The 20,662-nt window shown below is 40.2% G+C and overlaps 1 protein-coding gene across 4 annotated transcripts in view; it reads right to left on the reverse strand.

The window, feature by feature from the left end:
- Nucleotides 1-20,662, reverse strand: part of ANKRD44 (ankyrin repeat domain 44) — a 369,642-nt gene that overhangs the window by 146,530 nt on the left and 202,450 nt on the right. For all 4 annotated transcript variants that reach the window (XM_036745366.1, XM_036745365.1, XM_036745364.1 and 1 more), the window contains exon 4: nt 6,693-6,763. In XM_036745366.1, coding sequence (XP_036601261.1) covers nt 6,693-6,763 — 71 coding nt within the window. The remainder of the gene's footprint in view (nt 1-6,692; nt 6,764-20,662) is intronic.

The following is a 20,662-nucleotide window of genomic DNA, read 5'->3' on the forward strand; positions in this document are numbered from 1 at the left end:
ACCAAAGAGGTTAGCTAGATATTGTGGTGGATAGGTTATCCGTTCATTTTGTAAATGAGGAGGAACCAAGGTGCAGAAAGTCTTAGACCCTAGCTCAAAGATGCATAGGTAATACTTTATTTTGTATATATCTGCATTTTCTTATCTATGTACAGAGGTTTCCTATCAGAAGAAGGGAGGAGGAAATAAGCATTTACATAGCACCTACTACTTTCCAGGCACCAAGCTAAGCACTATACAAAAAAAAAATGCTATCTTATTTGATCCTCACCAAAATTTGGGGACATAGGTGCCCTTATTATTCCCAGACAGAGGTTAAGTGACTTGCCCAGGGTGACAAAGCCAGTTAAGCATTTGAGGCCAAATCTGAACTCAGGTCTTCCAGACTACAGGTTGAGTGCTCCCTCCCGCCACCAAGAGAGATCAAAGGAAGACCCATTTTGGAGACTAACCCTGGGAATTCTAATACAAGTATATTTTTTCAAGCTCATGCTTGAAAAAACATAGTATCTATGCACTTGCTAACACTTGAGTGTTCAAAAATCACTGAAAAATAATTGTTGTTTGTAATCACACGTCACCCACAGGCATAAACAGCGGCATATTTTACAAATTGGAAACTCCTTAGGGGTAGAGAGCCTGCTTTGTTCATTAGAGCATCTTGTGCCCTGCCCCTCCCTACTAGGGCTTTACACAAAGTCAGTATTCAAGCAAAACTTATGGAATTAATGTTATACTATAATCCAACTGTAAACCTTGTATATCATAAGCTATGTCTATTAAGAGAACTTTTAAAGCTGACAATGCCTGTGGCAGCACCCAAATCCCCATGTGCATTTATTCTATTACTCTAATTATTAATTCTTTTATCCTACATTCTATTGGAATTATGTAAATTGGTGCCCATCTTATTTGTCCAATTAACAAGATTGTGCCTTTAAAATCACCCATCATCATATTTAGTCTCGGCATTTTTCTTTACATAGGCCAATTACAGTAAGAGCTGTGAGCACCAAAGGGGCTTGCTGAGGACTTTGGAACATGTCCAGAATTCTAATGGAAACATTCAAGAGGCCAGGGCTTGAAAAAGCAAAGCTGATAATTCCAAAGATTTGTTGAATCTTAGTTTCACGTGCTATATGCTATATACATGTATCTTCATCTGCTAAACTTCAAAGGTTTTTTTTGGCTGGTGTTTCTAAGTACTTGTTATGATGACTTGTTTCCTTTTCAGTTTTTCAGTCATGTCTGACTCTTCATGACCCAATTTGGGGTTTTCTTGGCAAAGATACTGGAATGACTTGCCATTTCCTTCTTCCAGCTCATTTTAGAGAAGAGGAAACTGAGACAAACAGGGTTAAGTGACTTGCTTGGGGTCACACAGCTAGTAAGTGTCTGAGACCACATCTGAACTCAGGTCTTCCTGACTCCAGGCTGGCACTCTATCCACTGCTCCACCTTATGGCATAAGTAAACAATGTAGATATATTAAGAGAATCATAATCTCAAAAGGTACATTTCCTGCATAGTTCTAAAATTCTTTTGTCCATTCATATGAGACACCTGCCAAACAAAAGATCTAATATTTCATTCTAGAAGCAATAGGGACCCCCTGAAGGTTTTGGAGAAGGAGATTAACATAGTGAGACCTATGCTTTAGGAATATCACAGTGAATGAAATACATAGGAAACAATAACTCATACACGTATGTGTATATATATGTGTATGCATTACATATGTGTGTGCATACATATGTATAATACATATAATTTTAAAGTTTGCCAAATGCTTTCCATACATTAATTAGCTCATTTAGACTGCACAGAAACTCTGAAGTAAGTACCACAGTATTATGATTCCCAGTTTTAAGGTGAGGAAACTCAGAACAATCAAATTACTTGCCCATGGTCACGTAACTGGTAAGAATCAGAAGTGGGATGTGAACCCCAGTCTTTCTGATTTCAAGTCGGCCACAGAGACTAAAAATCCAGAGAGACTAAAATTCCCATAAGGAAGGTGTCAACTTGCCACAGCAGCCTTAGTAAAAAGACATGATTTCTGGATGACTTACATTTGACTGTGATTATTTTTAAAGTCAGATTTTGTTCACATTTAATTACTTTCTGAATTTACTCCTGAGGCAGGGAGTTCCTCCTGCAGACCTGTAGAGGGCGCTGCTGGCAGTCAGGAGGCACCTCTAGCACCCTTCCTTAACATCGTGTGAATGGACAGGAGGGCTAAGTATTTACAAGCTTCAAACACTGGGCAAACACAATCCAGGTCACAGGAATGATCCCATCTCTGTCCGATAGCCAGTGGAATGTCATTTCAATGCCTTCCTTGAAGCCGGGGCTCCTCCAGAGTTGGGCAGTTGTTGGTAACCAATTTTGTGTATCTTTGTTCTATCCGTGTTTAGTAAAAACAACAAAGAAGTCAGTTTGGGAAGAAAGTCCTGGACTAATATCCTTAATTAGCATAACAACTTCTACACACGAAAAGTCAAAAGTGAAAGAACCTGCTTTTTGAAAGCTTAGTGAAACAGTCAGGAACAAAATCCAGATTTGTGTGTAGACCTCTGCCTTCACTTCCACAAGCTGTATGACCTGTTCAAAGGCAGCTAATACGTTTTCCTCTGCACACACAGGGTTGAATATTAGAAAGGAAAAAACAGCCTATTACGTTTGCTTTTCTAGATGATGTAGAAAATCCAGGGATATCTCATTTTCCTTAAAAAGAAAACCCTGAACTAACTGTGATTTTAGCAAGCCCTTTCTAGTCCCCTCCCAGCTATCCCTGAAGATCAGATGGACTCTGAGGCTAACAGATATTTTTATTGGTATTATCGAAATCATACTAACCAACAGAGGTCAAAAGCACAATTCTGGAAGCTCCAAAAATGCTTAACAAGGAAGGTTGTAAAATGGTCAAATCATTACCAAACATGAAGAACAGTCCAGTATGGTGAAAAGAATTCTGGATTTAGACTCAAAAGACTTAGGTTCAAATCCCAACTGCCACTTGCTACCTATGGGACCTTGAGTATCCCGTAAAATAAAGAGTTGAACTACGAGGTCCAGCTCTAAATCTAGGATCTGATTCTCTCTCTGCTATGTCATTTGCATTTGCCCCCTCTTCCCATTTCTCACAGCACCCCCCCCATTTAGGGCCATATTTTTTTTCACCTAGACTAGTCTAATAACCTCCTAATAGTTTCCAATGTTTTTCTTATCTAATCTAAATTGTCTGGGTTCACTACAAATTCATGTTGTCTGATCTCTGTGGGCCCTCACTGCTACACAATAATCTTTTTATTCTTTCTTAACTGATTCTCTATTACTCTCTCCACAATAACTATTTCCACACTTTCTCCTCTTTCCTCAAGCCTTCTATACCACTTTATTCTAGCTGAAGCAATGGGGCAGCTTGAGGTAAAGACAGGAAGCAGCATGTGTCAAGCAAACAAACCAACACTACCACTTTGACCACCATACTCAGACCCTGATGTAGACAGCCAAGGACCTTGAGCCTAAGACTTTTGGGAATAGTAGTGCTCTACAATAGCAGACCTGCTTCCAGACTAGCCCCCATAGCCTGAGGGGAGAAATCATTGTGAAGAAGAGGCCCATCTACTTCATCACCACAAGTAACACCAGATGACCAACTACCAGAAATGGCTAGATAGGCACCAGACCTCTGAGAGAGGCAGGACCCTCTAGACCACTAGTCCTGTTTCCAGCCCAGCTCTCACAGCCATTATCTGGGAAAGCAACTTCTGTGGAGAGGGTGCCCAGACACCCCCACAATATCAACCATTTGCCACACAAAGGGCAGGTAAGCCAGCCTAGCTGGAATTGCAAGGCATCCTGAAGAAGAGACAGAAGACAACATGTGTCAGGCAAGTCGAACCACCACCACCGCCTTGACCAGGATCTCCCCTCAGGTCCTGATGGGGATAGCCCAGGATTCTGAACCCAAGAGTCCTAGGATTAGCATTGGTTCCAGGACAGTGACCTCCACCAACAGTCCTGGGAAGCAACAAAGATGCAGCCTGGGAAATGCTCCTACTGGTGCTTCAGCCACAGTTACTGAAGACCCAGGAAGAAAAGTTCTTACCACCAAAGTCCTCGGTACTGTCAAACAGTTCAACATCAGAAACTGATATGATTTTACTAGTGTAAATGAAGAAGCATTATCATTTGGTTTGCCCCTGTGTCCTAAGAACCAGGGGACTTTTCCATCTAACTTGCAGCTGAATCCTTCTGTATATGTTGTCTCCCTCATTAGAAGGTACACTTCGTAAGAGTATCCTTTTTTATCTGTATTCCCCATGCTAAGCACCTAATAAATACTTTATTCATTTATTTTACTGAAAAAATGGAAGTCATTCACCCCAAACTAACTTTTCTTCCATTATTCCATACCTCAAACATCCTTTTCATCCCCCTCCATTCTGTTCCCCTTCTTAGTGCATTCTCTGATGATAAGGTGCCTCTTCTTATGGAGGCCTACCACACCTGTCTTTTCTTTTCCAGGCACTTTTCTCCTTTATCATTGCCTCTGTCTCACTTTTAAACTCTCCTTAACTACTGGTTCCATACTTGACTCCTACAAACATATCCAGGTCTCCCTAATCATGGAAAAAATCTTCGTCTTACCCTATCTTTTCCTATGTACATTCAAGCTCCTATAAAGAGCTACCTAAACTCATTGCTTATATTTGCTCATCTCCCAGTATTTCTCAGGCCCTTGCAATCAACTGAAACTGCTGCCTCCCAGGTTACTAACAATCTCAAATGATAAATCCAATGGACCTTTTGCAGACCTCATTCTACTTGAGTTCTCTGCAACTTTTAACACTGGCAACCACTCCGTTTAGAGAGACTCCTTTTCCAGCTTGACTGACACTGCTCTCTTAGGTCTCTTCCTACCTGTCTGATTGTTCTTTATTAGTCTCCCATTCCTACCCACTGTGTGCACATCCCCTAAAACTCTGTTCAGAACCCTTTTCTTTCTTTCTCTCTGCACTCTCTCCTTGGCTCATCTCATCATCAAGATGACTAGTGTTACTCATTCCTCAGAGTTCCTGTCCTGAATTACTTGATAGTAAATGTGTAACTAACTAGCCAGCCCAAAGGCACTCTTCATTCAACATATACAAAACAGGACTCATTCCATCATCTCCAAAACCAATACCTCTGACAAATTTACCCATCTCTATTGATGATGCCATCATCTTTTGAGTCATCCAGATTTACAACCTTGGATTCATCTTTGATCTTCCTCCTCTTCATCCCCCATATCCAAGCAGTTACAAAGCCTCAGTTAATTCTATCTTTACAACATCTTTCATATTCATTGCCTTCTTTCCATTCTCATAACATCTGCTCTAAGTCAGGCCCTCATGATGTCTCATCTGGATATTGCAATAGCCTCTTTATTGGTCTTCCTATTTTCTTCAATCCATCTGCCCCAATGGATACCAAATTAATATTCCTAAAATCCAGATCTCATTATGTCAATCCCTGCCCCAAAATGAAAAATTCTTTAATGGCTCTTTATTTACTTCAGAATAAAATGTGATTCTGAGAAAATCCATTGGTTGGCAATGAAGGCCCTACACAACTAGCTTCCACCTACCTCTAAAAACATATATCCCATTCTTTCCCTTCTCTTCTTTCCCATTCCAGTAAAACTGATATGCTAGCTCTTACCCATAGAGAACATCATATCTCCCTCCTTTATGTCTTTGCAAAAGTAGTCTCCCATTTGTGGAATATACTTCTTTCTCACTTCCACTATCTGGAATCTTTTTCTTCCTTTAAGACACAAATCAGTATCACTACCTATATACATGAGGCTTTTCCTGAGTAAGCACCTCCTCCACTGATGGGTAAAGTTCTCTCCCTCTTGAAATCACATCGCATTATTTTATATATCCTTTGTATATACTTATCTGTATTCCAGCTGTGTCCCTTCAATAGAATTTAAGCCCCTTGAGGACAGATATTATTTCATTTTTTTCTCTATATCCGCAGTGCCTAGCAGAGGCCATTAATATATGTTGATTTAATTGAACCCACTCTTCATGCTGCTGCCAGAGAAAATAATCTTAATGTAACACTCTGATCATGTTACTCTTCTATTCAAAAACCTTTAGCTCTCCTGATACTCACAGAATAAACTCCTGATCCTGGCATTCAGACTCCTGCATAATTTAGCTCCAAATTACCTTGTCAGTCTTATGTCACCATTCCTCTGCATGTACTTACATTCCTGTCAAACTGGCTGACCCTCACTCATTCTTCCTTTTCCCATGTCTTTGCTCACACTGGCTCCCATGCACAGAATGGAATCCCCCATTCAACATCATCTGTCAAAGTCTGTCCTAACATCCCTCAGGGCCAACTTGAGTATTACTTCCTCTATGAAGCCTTCCATGACCACCAATACTTTTCCTCCCTCCCCCTAGGTGAAAATGATCTTTCCCTATTCAAAATTCTCATAGCAGTTTGACTGGACCACTCCTTGGGATTCATCTCACCTTTGCATCCTAGTTTCCCCATTTAAGAGTATATACTTTGAGAACAGAGTGCTTTGCCATATCCTTGTGTCCCTAACATACTGTATCATAAATAATAGTCACCTAAATGTTTGTGAGATGAAATGTTAAAATACATCAGGTGAAACTCACTTCACTCCTGGAGGCAACAGCACGGTGGAGTGGGGTCAGCCACATGTTGTCCTTGGCATTTACACGAGCCCCTGGAACAGAAGAGCATAAGTTAGCACATAAAATATTGTGAATGGAGTAATCTGCTACCATGGTTTAATTCAAATACTACAGGATCTCTCTATCATTTTCATGGTACTATCTTTACCTGCTTTACTTTCAGTCAATTCTGTGCATTAAAGAGTAGGGCTCTTTAAGTAGTTTATATTAGAGGCGTCAAACATGTGACCAGACCAGCAACACTCTCCAAGGCTGCCAAACCAGATTAAAATATGATGGGAAATATTTAACAAAATATATGAGTGACATTACATGAATATATGACATTCCATTTTAAAATTAAGTCAATATACAGCCTGCAGGGATCTTTATGTATGAATTAGTGACCACCATTTCTATTTGAGTTTGACACCAGTGGTTTAGATGTGTACCAGAGAAAGGAAGGAGACGGGCCTCATGGTATTCAGGAGAAGAGTGGGGAAATGTCAGAAGGAAGATGTGGTGGGAGTTAGCAGGAGCAATTGAGAGAAGGTGGGTCAAGTTGAGGTTCTCTGGGACTACCTGCAAGATTAGATTCTTAGTAGTAAAGAAATCAGTCAGAGTGAAAATTATTATTCAATCATTTAACATGTAAAAGCATTGATTAGCATATACAATATGCTTGGAGTTGAACATAACAATTCAAACAGCCTTCAACTCATTACATGTTTAAGACATTTAAATTTCAATCAAACCGAGTACACATTGAAGTCTTGCCTACTCTCATCTAAAGGGGCAGACTGGGGGTGGTTTGAAAGAATGGGGGGGGGGGGGGAGAAAAGAGTTAAGTAGTTCATCCTAGAACCAAATAAATCTACTGCAGTACTCAAGTAACTTAACAGAAACTGCAGAAGCCACCCAGTACTTTAAGTTTCTTTTAATTAGGAGAACCTGGACCTTTCCAGATTTTTCACGGCTATTGCCAACCCTACTTAGTCAAGGGGGTTCAAATCCTGCCAGATCAGCCAGGAAACAGGCAAATCAGCCCCAAAAGCAATTCTTTGTGAGTTACAGCACAATCATGAAGACAATTATCTCTGAAGCAACAGATTTCGGAATCTCAGAGCTGGAGAGAGCCTTAGGGACCCACTAGTTAACAATAATTCTCACTACAATATTCCTGAGACTTAGTCTTCTGGCATCTAGTTGAAGGCTTCTAAGTCAACACATCTAATTTGAGATAGCTCTAATTTTTAGGAAGTCTTTTTCTGAAACCAAAGCTAAATCTGTCCCTTGGTAGCTTACATTCATTGCTCCAAGTTTTGCCTCCTAAGGCAGAGCAAAATAAGTTTAATCCCTCTCCTACATGAAAACTATTCAAATGCTTGAAGAAAGCCAGCCTCCCCTGTCTTTTCTTCTCTTGGCTAACCATATTCATTTCCTTCCTATGATACTCCTATGAAATGGTCTCAAGTGACTTCATCTCTTGGTCAATGTTTTTCCTAAAACGTGGCACACAAAAATGAAGACAATATTCCAGATATGATCTAACTAGATCAGAATACAATAGGACTATCACCTTCCTTGTTCTGGGCATTATATCAGCATCATTGTCTATGTTCAAGTTAGCTTCTTTGTCGGCCATGTGGTCTCATTTGGAATTTATGGTTCATAAAAACATCTCAAATCAGAAAATGTAGATAAAATATTATGCAAATTCTCTAGGCAGTCACAGACCCTCTTTTTTTTTCCCTTCTGTGCTATTTCATCTGGCAATGTCATCAGCTCCCATGGATCCAGTTTTCATCTCTATACTAATGATTCTCAATCTCCTTATCCAGTCCTAATCTCTCTGCTGTCCTCCAGTCTCATATCTCCAGCTGTCTATACGGCATCTCAGACTGGATGTCCTGTAAACATCTTAAACTCAATGTGTCCAAAACTGAACTTATTATTTTTCCTCCCAAATCCTTCCCATTCCAAAATTCCCTATCTCTGCCCAGAGTATCACCATCCTCCCAGTCACTGAGGCTCACAACCTAGGTGTCATCCTTAACCTTTCATTCTCTTTCACTCTTCCCCTCCAATATCCAATCTGTTGCCAAGGTCTTTCACTTTTACTTTCTTAACATCTCCGCAACAGCTTTCTATTCAGTCTCTCTGCTTCAAGTCTTTCCTTACTACTCCTCTACTCAGCTATCATGCTAAAGCACAGGTCTGACTGTGTCAATAAACTCCAGTGGCTCCCTCTTACTTATAAGATCAAACATAAAATCTTCTGGGCATCCAAAGGTCTTGATAACCCAACGCCTTCTTGTCTTTCCAATCTTCTTATACTTTACTCCCCGTTTGTCTACTCAACAATCCAGTGATTCTATCCTCCTTGCTGTTTCTCAGACAAAACTCTTCATCTCCCAACTCTGGGCATTTTTACTGGCTTTCTCCCATGCCTGGAATTCTCTCTCTTCCTCTCTATGTCCTGGCTTTCCTCTGGTCTTAGCTAAAATCCTACCTTCTGCAAGAAGCCTTTCCTCGTGTTGCTTAATGCTAGTGTCTTCCCTCAGAGATTACCTCCAATATATTCTGTATGTTTATAGTTCTTTGCATGTTGTCTCCTTCATTAGAATGTGAGCTTGTTGAGGGCAGAAACTCTTTTTGTCTTTCTTTGTGTCTCTAGAGCTTAGCATAGTTTCTGGCACATAGTAAAGGCTTAATAAATGATTGCTTACTGATAAAAGCACTAAAGCCAGCTATTATCATTACTTTTTTTAAAACCCAGATCATTTCCCACAGAAACTTACCCAGCAATGCCCCTCAATTCTATGTGCATGTCTATTTGACTTTCTGAACCTAAGTATTTATAGGAATTTTATTCCTATTAAATTTTATCTTATTAAATTCATCCCACTGTTCTAACCTATTAAGAGCTTTCTGGTACCTGAATCTACTATCTAATATATTAGTTTTTCCTTCCAGTTTTTTGTTATCTGCAAATTTGATAAGTATGCTACACATTCCTTTCTTGAAGTCAGTGATAAAAATTGCTAAGTGGCACAAGATTGTGGACATATCCCTGAGGTACTCTATTAAAGACCTCTCCCAATGTTAAAATTTTTGCACCAATGACTTCTCCATGGGACCAATCTTTTAAACGGTTTGAAACCATCAAAATGGATTGCCATCCAAGGTGATATCTCTTGTCTACATTGATACCATGACTTTGTCAAATGCTTTGCTGAAATCCTGCCTTGCCAAAAAGGGAATAAGATTAGTCATGCTGATTCTCAGTAGTCATTGCTTCATTCTCTAAATGCACATAAATTTTTTTTAATTTGAAAAAAAAAAGAAGCAAATGGCATAACCAAAGTTCTGGTCTAACCCCTTGTCATAATATTCATTCTCTCATTAATTGTTAACCCATCAGAGTTGATTGCCACCCTCAGGAACAGCCACCTTCCAATGGGCATATAAGCCCTGAGCCTACTACCATGATTGTCTTTGGTCTAAGAAAAAGATGACCAAATAACCATTATTTTATTAAAATGCTGGCATTATTAATAAAATTATTAAATTACCCAGGAAAAAATTAATGCACACAAAGCATATCTTTAATAATATGTTCCAGAATTTTTCTAGGAATTTTAGTTAATTCCACCAGTCTATAGGCTTAAGACTTGCTTGACTGACATATGAAATTAACTAAATTCTTATTCTAAAACTGAATTTTCTAGAGAAAAGTGTTGGTTATCTAAAGGAAAAGGGTGGATGAGGAAAATATTACCTCATAAGAGGTACCAATATATACATCCGCACAGTTTTATCACTGAAAAAAGATCATATGAGATGATTGCTGAGCTTCCTTAATTTGGTTTAGTATTTTGAGCTCCCCCTCCCCTTTTTGGTAAGATGGGAAAGGTTTTATAAAAGAATTTTATTTGGAAGAAGGAGGAGAAAAATCCATGGTCACTCTGTGGACATGATGGGAGGAAGCTATTTTAGGCCTTAGGGTAATGAGGAAGGAAGGACAACAAGAACTAAAAGTGGGAAGACAGAAACAAAGCAAGTAGTGAAGCCTCAGAAAGCTGAGTGGGATAGAGAAGGAGGGGGAGGCTGCAGGAGGGGAAAGAAGAAAGTGGTGGCATTATAGAAAAGGCAGGAACAAAGCCAAGCAAATGGAAAGGGACTAAAACGATCTGCTGCTGTCACTATTACCGTTTTAAGAAAGTCCAAGAGTATAGTAGTTGAAAGGTAACTTGAAATATTCTAAGACTGATTAAAAAATAAATAGAAAGAAGCAGTAGGTGGCACAGTTGATGCAGTACCTGCCCTATAATCAGGAGGACATGAGTTCAAGTCAGGTCTCAGACATTTACTGGCTGTGTGACTCTGGGCAAGTCACTTAACCCCAACTGCTTCCCCCAACAAGAAAGAAAGAAAGAAATAGAAGCATAGGATCATAGAATATAAGAAATGAAAGACCTCAGAGGCCTTTTAGATCAGATGTGTCCCATTAGGGAGTATGGCTGAACCATACTAAAATGTAATTGGGAAATATTTAATAAAATAAATTAAAACACAATAGAACATAGATAATATTAATATGTGGTTTTCTAAGTCACTATGCTATCCACAGAGATCTTTATATATGGTTTGGTGGCTCCCATTTCTATTTGAGTTTGACACCATTGATGTAGGTTATCTCTTTAATTAACAGTTATAGACACTATGGTTTAGAGAGGCAAATCAATTTACCCAATGTCATACCATAAAGTAATGGCAGATCTGGGACTGAAACCCAAATCTCCTGATTCCCAATCCAGTGTTCTTTTCACTATTCCATACTGCCTCACTGACACAGATTTTTCCCCATTCCAACTAATAAAAAAAATAAATTCAGTCAATCCTCAACATTTACCCATTTAACTTTTGCCCCTTTAGCTTTCAGGACTTGGGCTGGTGCACATTCCCAGCTGCGTATATTAGAGAAAAAAATGAGAGGCCCAATGCATGCAAGTTTGTGGATCAGCTGGTATCCTACTAGGTACTTCACTGGACTTGTTCACCCTACTGTTGCAAAGAGCTCCCTGCATTCATTGCATATTTTCATTGTTTGCCTTCAAAACTCAAGTTTTGGGTTACAATTATGCCCCCAAAGCACAGTGCAAGTCCTTTGGGCTCTAAGCCCAAGCGTGCAATGATGAGGCTTAGTGAGAAAATAAAGGTGTTGGATCAATTTTGTGCTGGAATGTCTGCAGCTACTGTCCACCCAAGTTTAGTGATGATGGATAGACTATTCATTATATCCACAAAAAAGGAAGAAAGTATTCATAAAAGCAGGGCAATGAAGGAATTGAAAAAATGGAAAAGATGCTAAGTTTGTCGGTTAATGAGAGAGTGGTCTCCTCCACCAGTGAGCACAAGCATTCCCACAGGGCTTGGCAAGAAGCTATGCCTAACCTGCCTGGCTGCCAGGAGAACATTCTGGTCTGACCTGGTTGGGGACTCACCCCAAGCCATGAGCTTTAAATCCAGGAACAGTTCAACCACATAGCCAAGAGAGAGATTAGAGTGGCAGGTTGCCCCTTTCCCATTTTTACCTCAGGGTTGTTCTAACATTACTGCCCCTGAGTTGTCTCTGCTCTTTCCTGAATTTTATGGACTATTTCATGTTAGGAAATTATTTCAGGTTAGGAAAAGTACATAGTATCAGAATTAATGTTTTGTCATAAAGAATTGTATGCAGAAAAATGTATTTTCAGCAACTGCTAGCAAATAATTACAGTTTTTGGTGGTCACTGGGATGTAATCACTAATTTCCCATACATTCAGTGTATCTACATTTGCATTTTTGACTTTCACACTGTTTTCTAGGAATGTTACCTCCATGAAAATTGAGGATTGACTGTAACTTCAACATAATTCTTTATCAGAGCATGAAGAAGCCATATGGCGAGCCCTAAAGCAAATGTGGACAGTATTATATTCAAATATTGATATCACCAGGCCTCTGAGTTCACCAGCTTACTACAATTCATCAATCTGGAAAATACATACTAGGCCAAGCAAAGTGGAGAAGAAAGTACCAAGATGTGAAAAAGCTTTAAGCACCGAATGGAGGAATTTATATTTGATCTGAGAGGTGAAAGAAAGCCATTGGAGTTTATTGAATAGATGGGTGAAATATTCATATCTGTGCATTAGGAAAATCACTTTTGGTAGTTGTGTATCAAGGAGACAGAGTTGAGGCAGAGAGACCAATATGGAGGCTATTGCAATAGTCCAAGCAAGAGGTGGTGAAGCCTGAACTGGGATGGTGGTCATGTGAATGTAGAAAACAGAATGGGAGGGAGGTTTTGTGAAAATAGAAGATTTGGCAACTGTTTGGATGTAAGTGGAAGGGGGAAGTGAAAAGCTGAGAATGACATTAAGGTTACAAACTTAGTTAATTGAAAAGATGTTGGTACCCTTGGCAGAAAAAGGGAAATTCAGAAGAGGGGTGGATTAGGGGGTAGGGGGAAGATGAGATTGGTTTTAGAGATGTTGAGTTCAAGATGCCTACAGGACATTCAGTTTAAAGTATTCTATAGGCAGGCAGTTGATTATTCAGTACCAGAGATAAGGAGAGAGACTAAGGCTAGATATTTTGATCTGAAAGTTATCTACTTAGAGATAATTGAACCCGTGAAAGTTGATGAGCTGTTATTGAACACAGACAGAAAAAGATGGCCCAGAAGAGAGCCTTACAGTTAGTGGGGATGACATGGATGAAAATTCACCAAAAGATGCTGATCAGGAGTTAAGCAGGAGGAGAATCAGGAGGGAACAGTGTTATAGAAACCCAGAGAGAAGACAGTTTCTGGGAAAAAAGTGGTCAACACTGTCAAACGCTACAAAAAAGTCAAGATGGATGAGGGCTGAGGAAAGATCCTTAGATTCGGCAACTGAGAGATGTCATTGGTAATGCTGATAACATCTTGGTTAAATGATGAAGTCAGAAGTGAGATTGCAGAGGATTTAGAAGACAGTGAAAGGCGAGGAATTAGATATACCTAGTAGAGACAAATTTTTCAAGGACTTGTAATAGGAGGGCAGAGTTTATAATCTCAAAGAGGATCATAAACATGTCTGAAAGGTTCGGAACCGCCGGATATAAGAAACTCTCAAAGTAGAAGGTAGAAGAATCAAAACATATATTTAGGCTCCACAGTAACCAACCCATGAACCAGCAACCCCATTTTGATATATTGATCAAAAGCTTCCAGGCCCAATAAGTACGCCTTGAAAGAGTAACCAGGAGGCTACAGAGAAGCATGATTGCGTAAAGCAAAATCATGCTTCCCCCTCTATGGTAAAAAGATTACCCACTGGCCTGAAGTCTTTGTTCAGCTTCCTCCCGTAGGTCAGCTCTGCTACTGGCAGCTCCTGCTTCAGCTGTGGCTGTGGCTGTGGCTGTGGCTGTGGCAGCCTCTGGCTCCAACGGGAGCTGCTTTTAACCATCCAGCTTCTGCGGGGGTGTAAGGTACGCCGGGGAAAGCACAGGTTCTTTCCATCAGCTTAAGCAAGGGAAGCAAGGTGAAGGGGCCGACAAGCTTACTCCAGTCCAAGATACAAACAGCATTCAGTTCAGGGGAAAAAGCCAAACTAGTCAAGGGCACTTGTTGACTAAGTGCTAAGGAGCCCATTTTTGGTTGCCAATACAGGACTGCAGTGAGAAGAGGTAAGAAATAGGATGATAGCTAGCCAGGGATGGTAGTATATATTGACGGTTTTTGTTGTTTTGTTTTTAAGGATGACCTGGATGCATTTGTAGGCAGCAAACTGAAAATTACAGAGAGAGGGGATAAAAGTGGAGGCATTCTGTTGGAAAAGGTAACAGGGGATGAGATCAAAAGTACAGGTGGAGAGGTTGGGTGTGGCAAGGAGAGGAACTATCTCTTCAACAGAGAAGAGGGTAAAGGAAGATAATGAAGGTAGTGTCAGGTTCCTGTGAGACAAGAAGAGGGACCATGACCTTAATTTTTTCATTGAAGTATAATATTAGACCCTCATCTAAAAGGGGAGGGGGAGTGGTAATATGGTAGGTTTGAAGGGAGAAGAGAAAGTTAGGTTCCTTAAATACTCTCTGCCAGTCATCTGCCTCTCTGATCTTATCTTGTAGTCTCTGGGATTAAGAAGACATAACTTTATCCTTTCTAGATTATGACTTAGAAAGGAAATAGAAAGAGATAGTTCTTGATCTGAAAGAGCTTGAACTGTAACAAAAGAAATATTTAATAAAATAAAAATACAATAGAACATAGATATTATAAATATGTGGTTTTCTAAGTCAATATGTACCTGCTGGAAACCTCATGTAAATATGTGGTTTTCTAAGTCAATATGTACCTGTTGGAAACCTCACGTATGGTGGCCCCCTTTCCATTTGAATTTGACCCCACTGGTCCAGCCTACTCTTAAAGATCTCCTAGGAAGAAAATTTCTTTTGACAACCACATCAGTCATATACCCAGCAGGTACAGGTACAACCTCAGGATACCTCACCACCAACTTGATTTCATCTGCCCTTCCCACCTGATATATATATAAAAAAAATACTCACCCTACCATAAAAGAACATGGAAAAATTCAGAGCTCTTAACCTGGATAGTTCCAGATTTCCAGGTCATTAAAATATATCCAGAAAGTCTTGGCTCTATTTACACATGGAGCTCTAGGATTTCCAAAGTACTTTATTTGCATACCTTATCTTGTTTGAGTTTCACGACAATTCCATGAAGAACACAGTATGAATATTAGCCTCATTTTACAGATGAAGAAACTGAGGCTCAAAGATGTTAAGTGACTTGCCTGAGGTCACATAGCTAATAATCTAAGTGGAACAGCTAAGACTCAGAGCCAGGTCTTTTGATTTTAAATTCAATGATCTTTCCAGTACGAATACTGCCTAACTATACTTAGGTACGTTTACTCATTTGAGTTTTATGTTGGGCAATTTTCTAGTTAAAACTTTATTGTATTCTCATAGACATCTTTTCCAATGATCTTTCCCCAAAGTTGGACAGGGGAAACACACCTGGAAAGGACTGAATCAGGCTAATGAATGTTTCCAAAACTTCTTGTCTTGCCACAGGGTGAAGAGGACTGGAAAGGAGCCACATATAATTTGGCTTCTCCAAATACAATTTCAAGAATATCCTATCCTGGGAAAGTATGGGAGGAAGGGGATAAGAGCTGGGGATGATAGAAGGGAGGACAGATTGGGGGAGGGGGTGGTCAGAAGTAAACATTTTTGAAAAGGGACAGGGTCAAAGGAGAAAATTGAATAAATGGGGGATAGGATAGGATGGAGGGAAATATAGTCTTTTACAACATGACTATTATGGAAGTGTTTTGCATAATGATACATGTATAACCTATATTGAATTGCTTGCCTTCTCAAAGGGGGGTGGGGTGGGGAGGGAAGAAGGGAGAGAGTTTGGAACTCAAAGTTCTAAAAGCAAATGTTAAAAACTGTTTCTATATGCGACTGGGAAATAAGATATACAGGCAATGGGGCATAGAAATCTATCTTTCCCTACAATAAAGTAAGGGGAAAGAGGATAGGGGGGCGGTGATAGAAGGGAGGGCAGACAGGGGAAAGGGGCAATCAGAATACATGCCATCTTGGGGTGGGGGGGAGGGGAGAGATGGGGAGAAAATTTGCAACAAAATCTTGTGGAAATGAATGTTGAAAACTAGAATAAATTAATCTTTAAAAAAAATCTGAATTCGGTCATTTGCTACTTTGTCATCTTGGGCAAGTCACCAAATAAAGAGACTCGGATTAGCTAACTCTAAAGCTCTTTTCCCCTCAAAAATATGTAATTCTGTGATCTTATATTTTTAAATCCTGTTATCTTCAAGAAAGAATGAAACCAGGGCAAAAGGTAGCACAGTTTTGGTGAAGTCTGGAATGGGACACCGGATGAAATATCTGATTTACTTTAAAAAAAGAATATCCTATCTTGGAACTAAGTATCTAGATATAGGCCCAGAAACTCCTTCACTAACAAAAACAGAACTACCTAAAAGGGCAAAAATCAGCTCAAAGCCTTAGCAGGAATTTCTATGACTAGGACAAACACCACAAAACTTCACTTGCTCAGGAAGATCAGTATGAAATGTATCCTCCTTTTGGGCAACAACATTGTTCCATGGTAAAAGATAGAAAAAACCAGAAACTAGCACAACACCATGCCTGGGAAGGCCTCTCCATTGGGGAAGGGCGGAGGTAGGAAGAGTAAGAGAAAAATTCATCTCAGCTGAAGAATTTTTTAACTTTATATTTTAACTAATTATTCTAAGTGGATGATAAGCTTTATTGTTTCTATGTTGCTGAAGGACTGGATTGGACTAGATGTCGTAAAGACCCCTTTCTGCTCTAAATCTATAACCCCGTGATCACACATACTGCCAGTATCCTCTAAATTCAGTACCTGGGGAAAAGTCCCACCTTCATCCCACTCTAGTTACCGCTGTCTCTACTTCTGTCTACCTCTTAGTCATATGACTAAGATTTCCATGTTCTATTTTCATCTCCTTTTACAGCTACAAGTTCATCTCTTACCATCATCAGTATACCTTCTTCCATCATGTTATACACACATACATATATGTATACACATTTACACATAAATGCAAATACATACGTGCATTCATGCAAACACATACAGACAATCTTGTTTCTTTAGTCATTAGGAAGCTCAGAACCCTGCCCTTCTGGTTCCTTTTAGAGTAAACACGGGGTTAATTAGGGTATTTTTCTAAGCCAATCATATGAAAAATGCTGCTGCCTGGGTTCATCCTTTGGAGGAAATCTCAAACTTTTAGGTGATTCAAAAGAAAAACTGGTGACTCTTACCTCACATAGTAACTTAGAATGCAACCTAACCTTGGAGGTAATGCTAAGGAATAAAGACAAAAAGGTACCTGCCCATTAGTACAGTGCTGAACAAGACAGTCAGTATCTGCTCAGGGAAAATATCTAAGAGGTGAATGATTCATCCATTTCATGTCTATTGGACTCGTCCAAAAGAAAGCAAAATTTGAATACATGTAGCTATTGCAACAGTTCCACTTTGAATGGATACACACAAGGGTTTTTATTCTGAGACTCTGCCAGGGAACAGAATGTATTAACCCAGAAGGGCATGTGTACTAAGTTGCATTGGTTATGACACAGTTAACCTACACAGTTTGTCAGGACGCATACACTCTAGTGGCTTTTCAGGGCTGCTCCAGGATCACTTGAGAATTAAAAGGATGATTAGAAACGCAGGAAATAGCTTCTCTCAGTAGTTATTTAAGTCCTTCACTTATCCACTTGCCCTTCTCAAAAAGCTGAATAGGTGGCAGCCAAGAAAACAACCTCTTCTCCATTCCAACCCCACCCCCCCAACAAAAATTATTATTACAAAAGCATCGTTATCTGGGCTCGGAAGCAGGCATTATATCATCAGTGTCATCTCCTACTGGTGTCTTCCACATCCTCTTCCTCTGCATATTTCAGCATCTTGTTTACACATCAGAGGGAGACAAATCCACCCCGGACAGGTTTAGCGATGAGATGAATATTTATAACTGACTTTTTAGGGAGCAGCCTTCTATTTACCTGCCAGACAGGAGCCATTGTGTGCTGAGCAATGATACAAGCAGCATTTCAATGCCTTTTTAAAAAGGGCATTTTCTCTACCTGACCATTGGATAAGGTTTAGCCAGCAATGACCCTCCAGGACTCTGAGCCTTACAGTAATGAGAGCACCCAAAAGGCCCAGAGTACAACTGGAATGTCATTAGTATTGTGTGCCTCTGCCTTGTTTCATGGTTCTATTCAGCAGCTAGCACATAGCAGCAGGGCACTCAGAGAGTAACGTCCAGAGGCAATGCTTCTCTTCCTTCCACTACCCAGAGATGGCGCTGTGATGATAAAGGGAAGGAAGGGAGCAATAACATCAGCAAACACCGTCAGGGTCAAAGTCAATATTCTAGAACAAACATATATATTTTTCTAATCCTTATGAACTGATTTGCAAGGCTCAGCTAATTCAAACTGAGACATTCGATCATACAAATGCACCCGGGATACATAAATGTTATATGAGATGGGCAGCTAAGTGGTACTGTGGATAGAGCAGACAGATACCGGACTTGGGAGTCAGAAGGACCTCAGATCAAATCTATGACCTTGGTCAAATCACTTGACCTCCCTCAGGCTCAGGTCCTCAACTGTAAAAAATAGGAATTAGAAGAGTATCTATCTTATTGGGTCATTGTGAGGACCAAATGAAATAATATTTGCAGAGTGCTTTGCAAAACCTTGAAATGCTATACAAAATGTTAGCCATTAGAGACTATGTCAGGCAGTAGATAGAATGCTGGACCTGGTTCAAATCCTATCTTAGGCATTTACTAGCTGTATAAACCTTTGTGAATCACTTAACCACTCTCAGCCTCAGTTTCCTTATCTATAAACTTATAATATAAAAAGTGGGGATAATTATAGCATCTATCCCAGATGGTTTGTATGAGGATCAAATGATACAAAAAAAATATCAAGTGTTGGTTTGCTATTAGCGGCAATTAGATGGCATAGTGGATAGGGTGCTAGACTTGAAGTTAAAAAGAACTGAGTTTGATTCCTTTCTTAACTAGTTGTGTGATCCCTAATCTCTCTTAGCCTCAATTTCCTCATCTGCAAAATGGGTTAATAATAGCACCTATCTCCCAGGTTTGTTGGTATGAAGATCAAATGAAATAATATGTGAAGCACTCTGTAAACCCCCTAGTGCTATAAAATGATAGTTGTTATTATTAAGTAGCATACAGTCTTTCTTTAAAAAAAAAAAAAGCTTCCTGAGGCTTTACTGGGGGGCAGAGCCAAGATGGTGGCTGGAAAGCAGGAACGTGTGTGAGCTCCCTGCCAGCTCCCTCCAAAACTCTATTAAAAAATGGCTCTGAACAAATTCTAAAACTGCAGAACCCACAAAACAGCAGAGGGAAGCAGGGATCCAGCCCAGGACAGCCTGGATGGTCACTGGATGAGGTCTATCGCGCATGGAAGCCGAGTGGAGCAGAGCCCAGCCCGTGGGCAGAGGAAAGACCAACCAGACCGGGAGCTGGGTGGAACAGGCCCTAGCACCCTGAATCAGTGAGCTATGGCAGTTACCCACAAACACCAAAGACAACAGAGAAGGTTAGTGGGAAAAGCTGCGGGGGGGACAGAGTGAAATGAGTTCTCAGTTCACCCACCACTCCGGGGGCAGCGGGGGTGGTGCAGCTACAGAACTACAGCTGCAGTTGCTTCTGGCCCCAGGCCCACGTGGTGGGAGGAATTAAGTGGCTGATCAGAGCAGGAGTGCAGAGCCTGCTGAAGATCTGAGTCAGGTCCAGGCTGGTGGTTCTTGGGGAAGGAGGACTGCTGGTGTGGCAGAGCTGGCTGTATAGAAATAGCTCTGAAAACAACAGCCCATCCCCTTAAGTTTGGAACAAAGTACTCTTTACTCTACAAACAGTCATACCCCACTGAAAAACTCAAGGGTCAACTAAGTTGGCTAGGAACATGGCCAGGCAGCAAAAACAGACTCAGATTCAGTCTCAGACTTTGGAATCTTTCTTTGGTGACAAAGAAGACCAAAACATACAGCCAGAGGAAGTCAATGAAGTCAAAGAGCCTACAACAAAAGCCTCCAAGAAAAACAAACTGGTCTCAGGCCACAGAAGAACTCAAAAAGGATTTGGAAAAGAAAGTTAGAGAAGTAGAGGAAAAATTGGGAAGAGAAATGGGAAGGATTAAGAAAACCATGAAAAACAAGTCAATGACTTGCTAAAGGAGACCCCAAAAAATACTGAAAAATATACTGAAGAAAACAACACCTTAAAAAATAGACTAACTCAAACGGCAGAAGAGCTCCAAA

The sequence above is a fragment of the Trichosurus vulpecula genome, chromosome 2, assembly GCF_011100635.1.
Source record: "Trichosurus vulpecula isolate mTriVul1 chromosome 2, mTriVul1.pri, whole genome shotgun sequence".
In the NCBI taxonomy this organism is placed as follows: Eukaryota; Metazoa; Chordata; class Mammalia; order Diprotodontia; family Phalangeridae; genus Trichosurus; species Trichosurus vulpecula.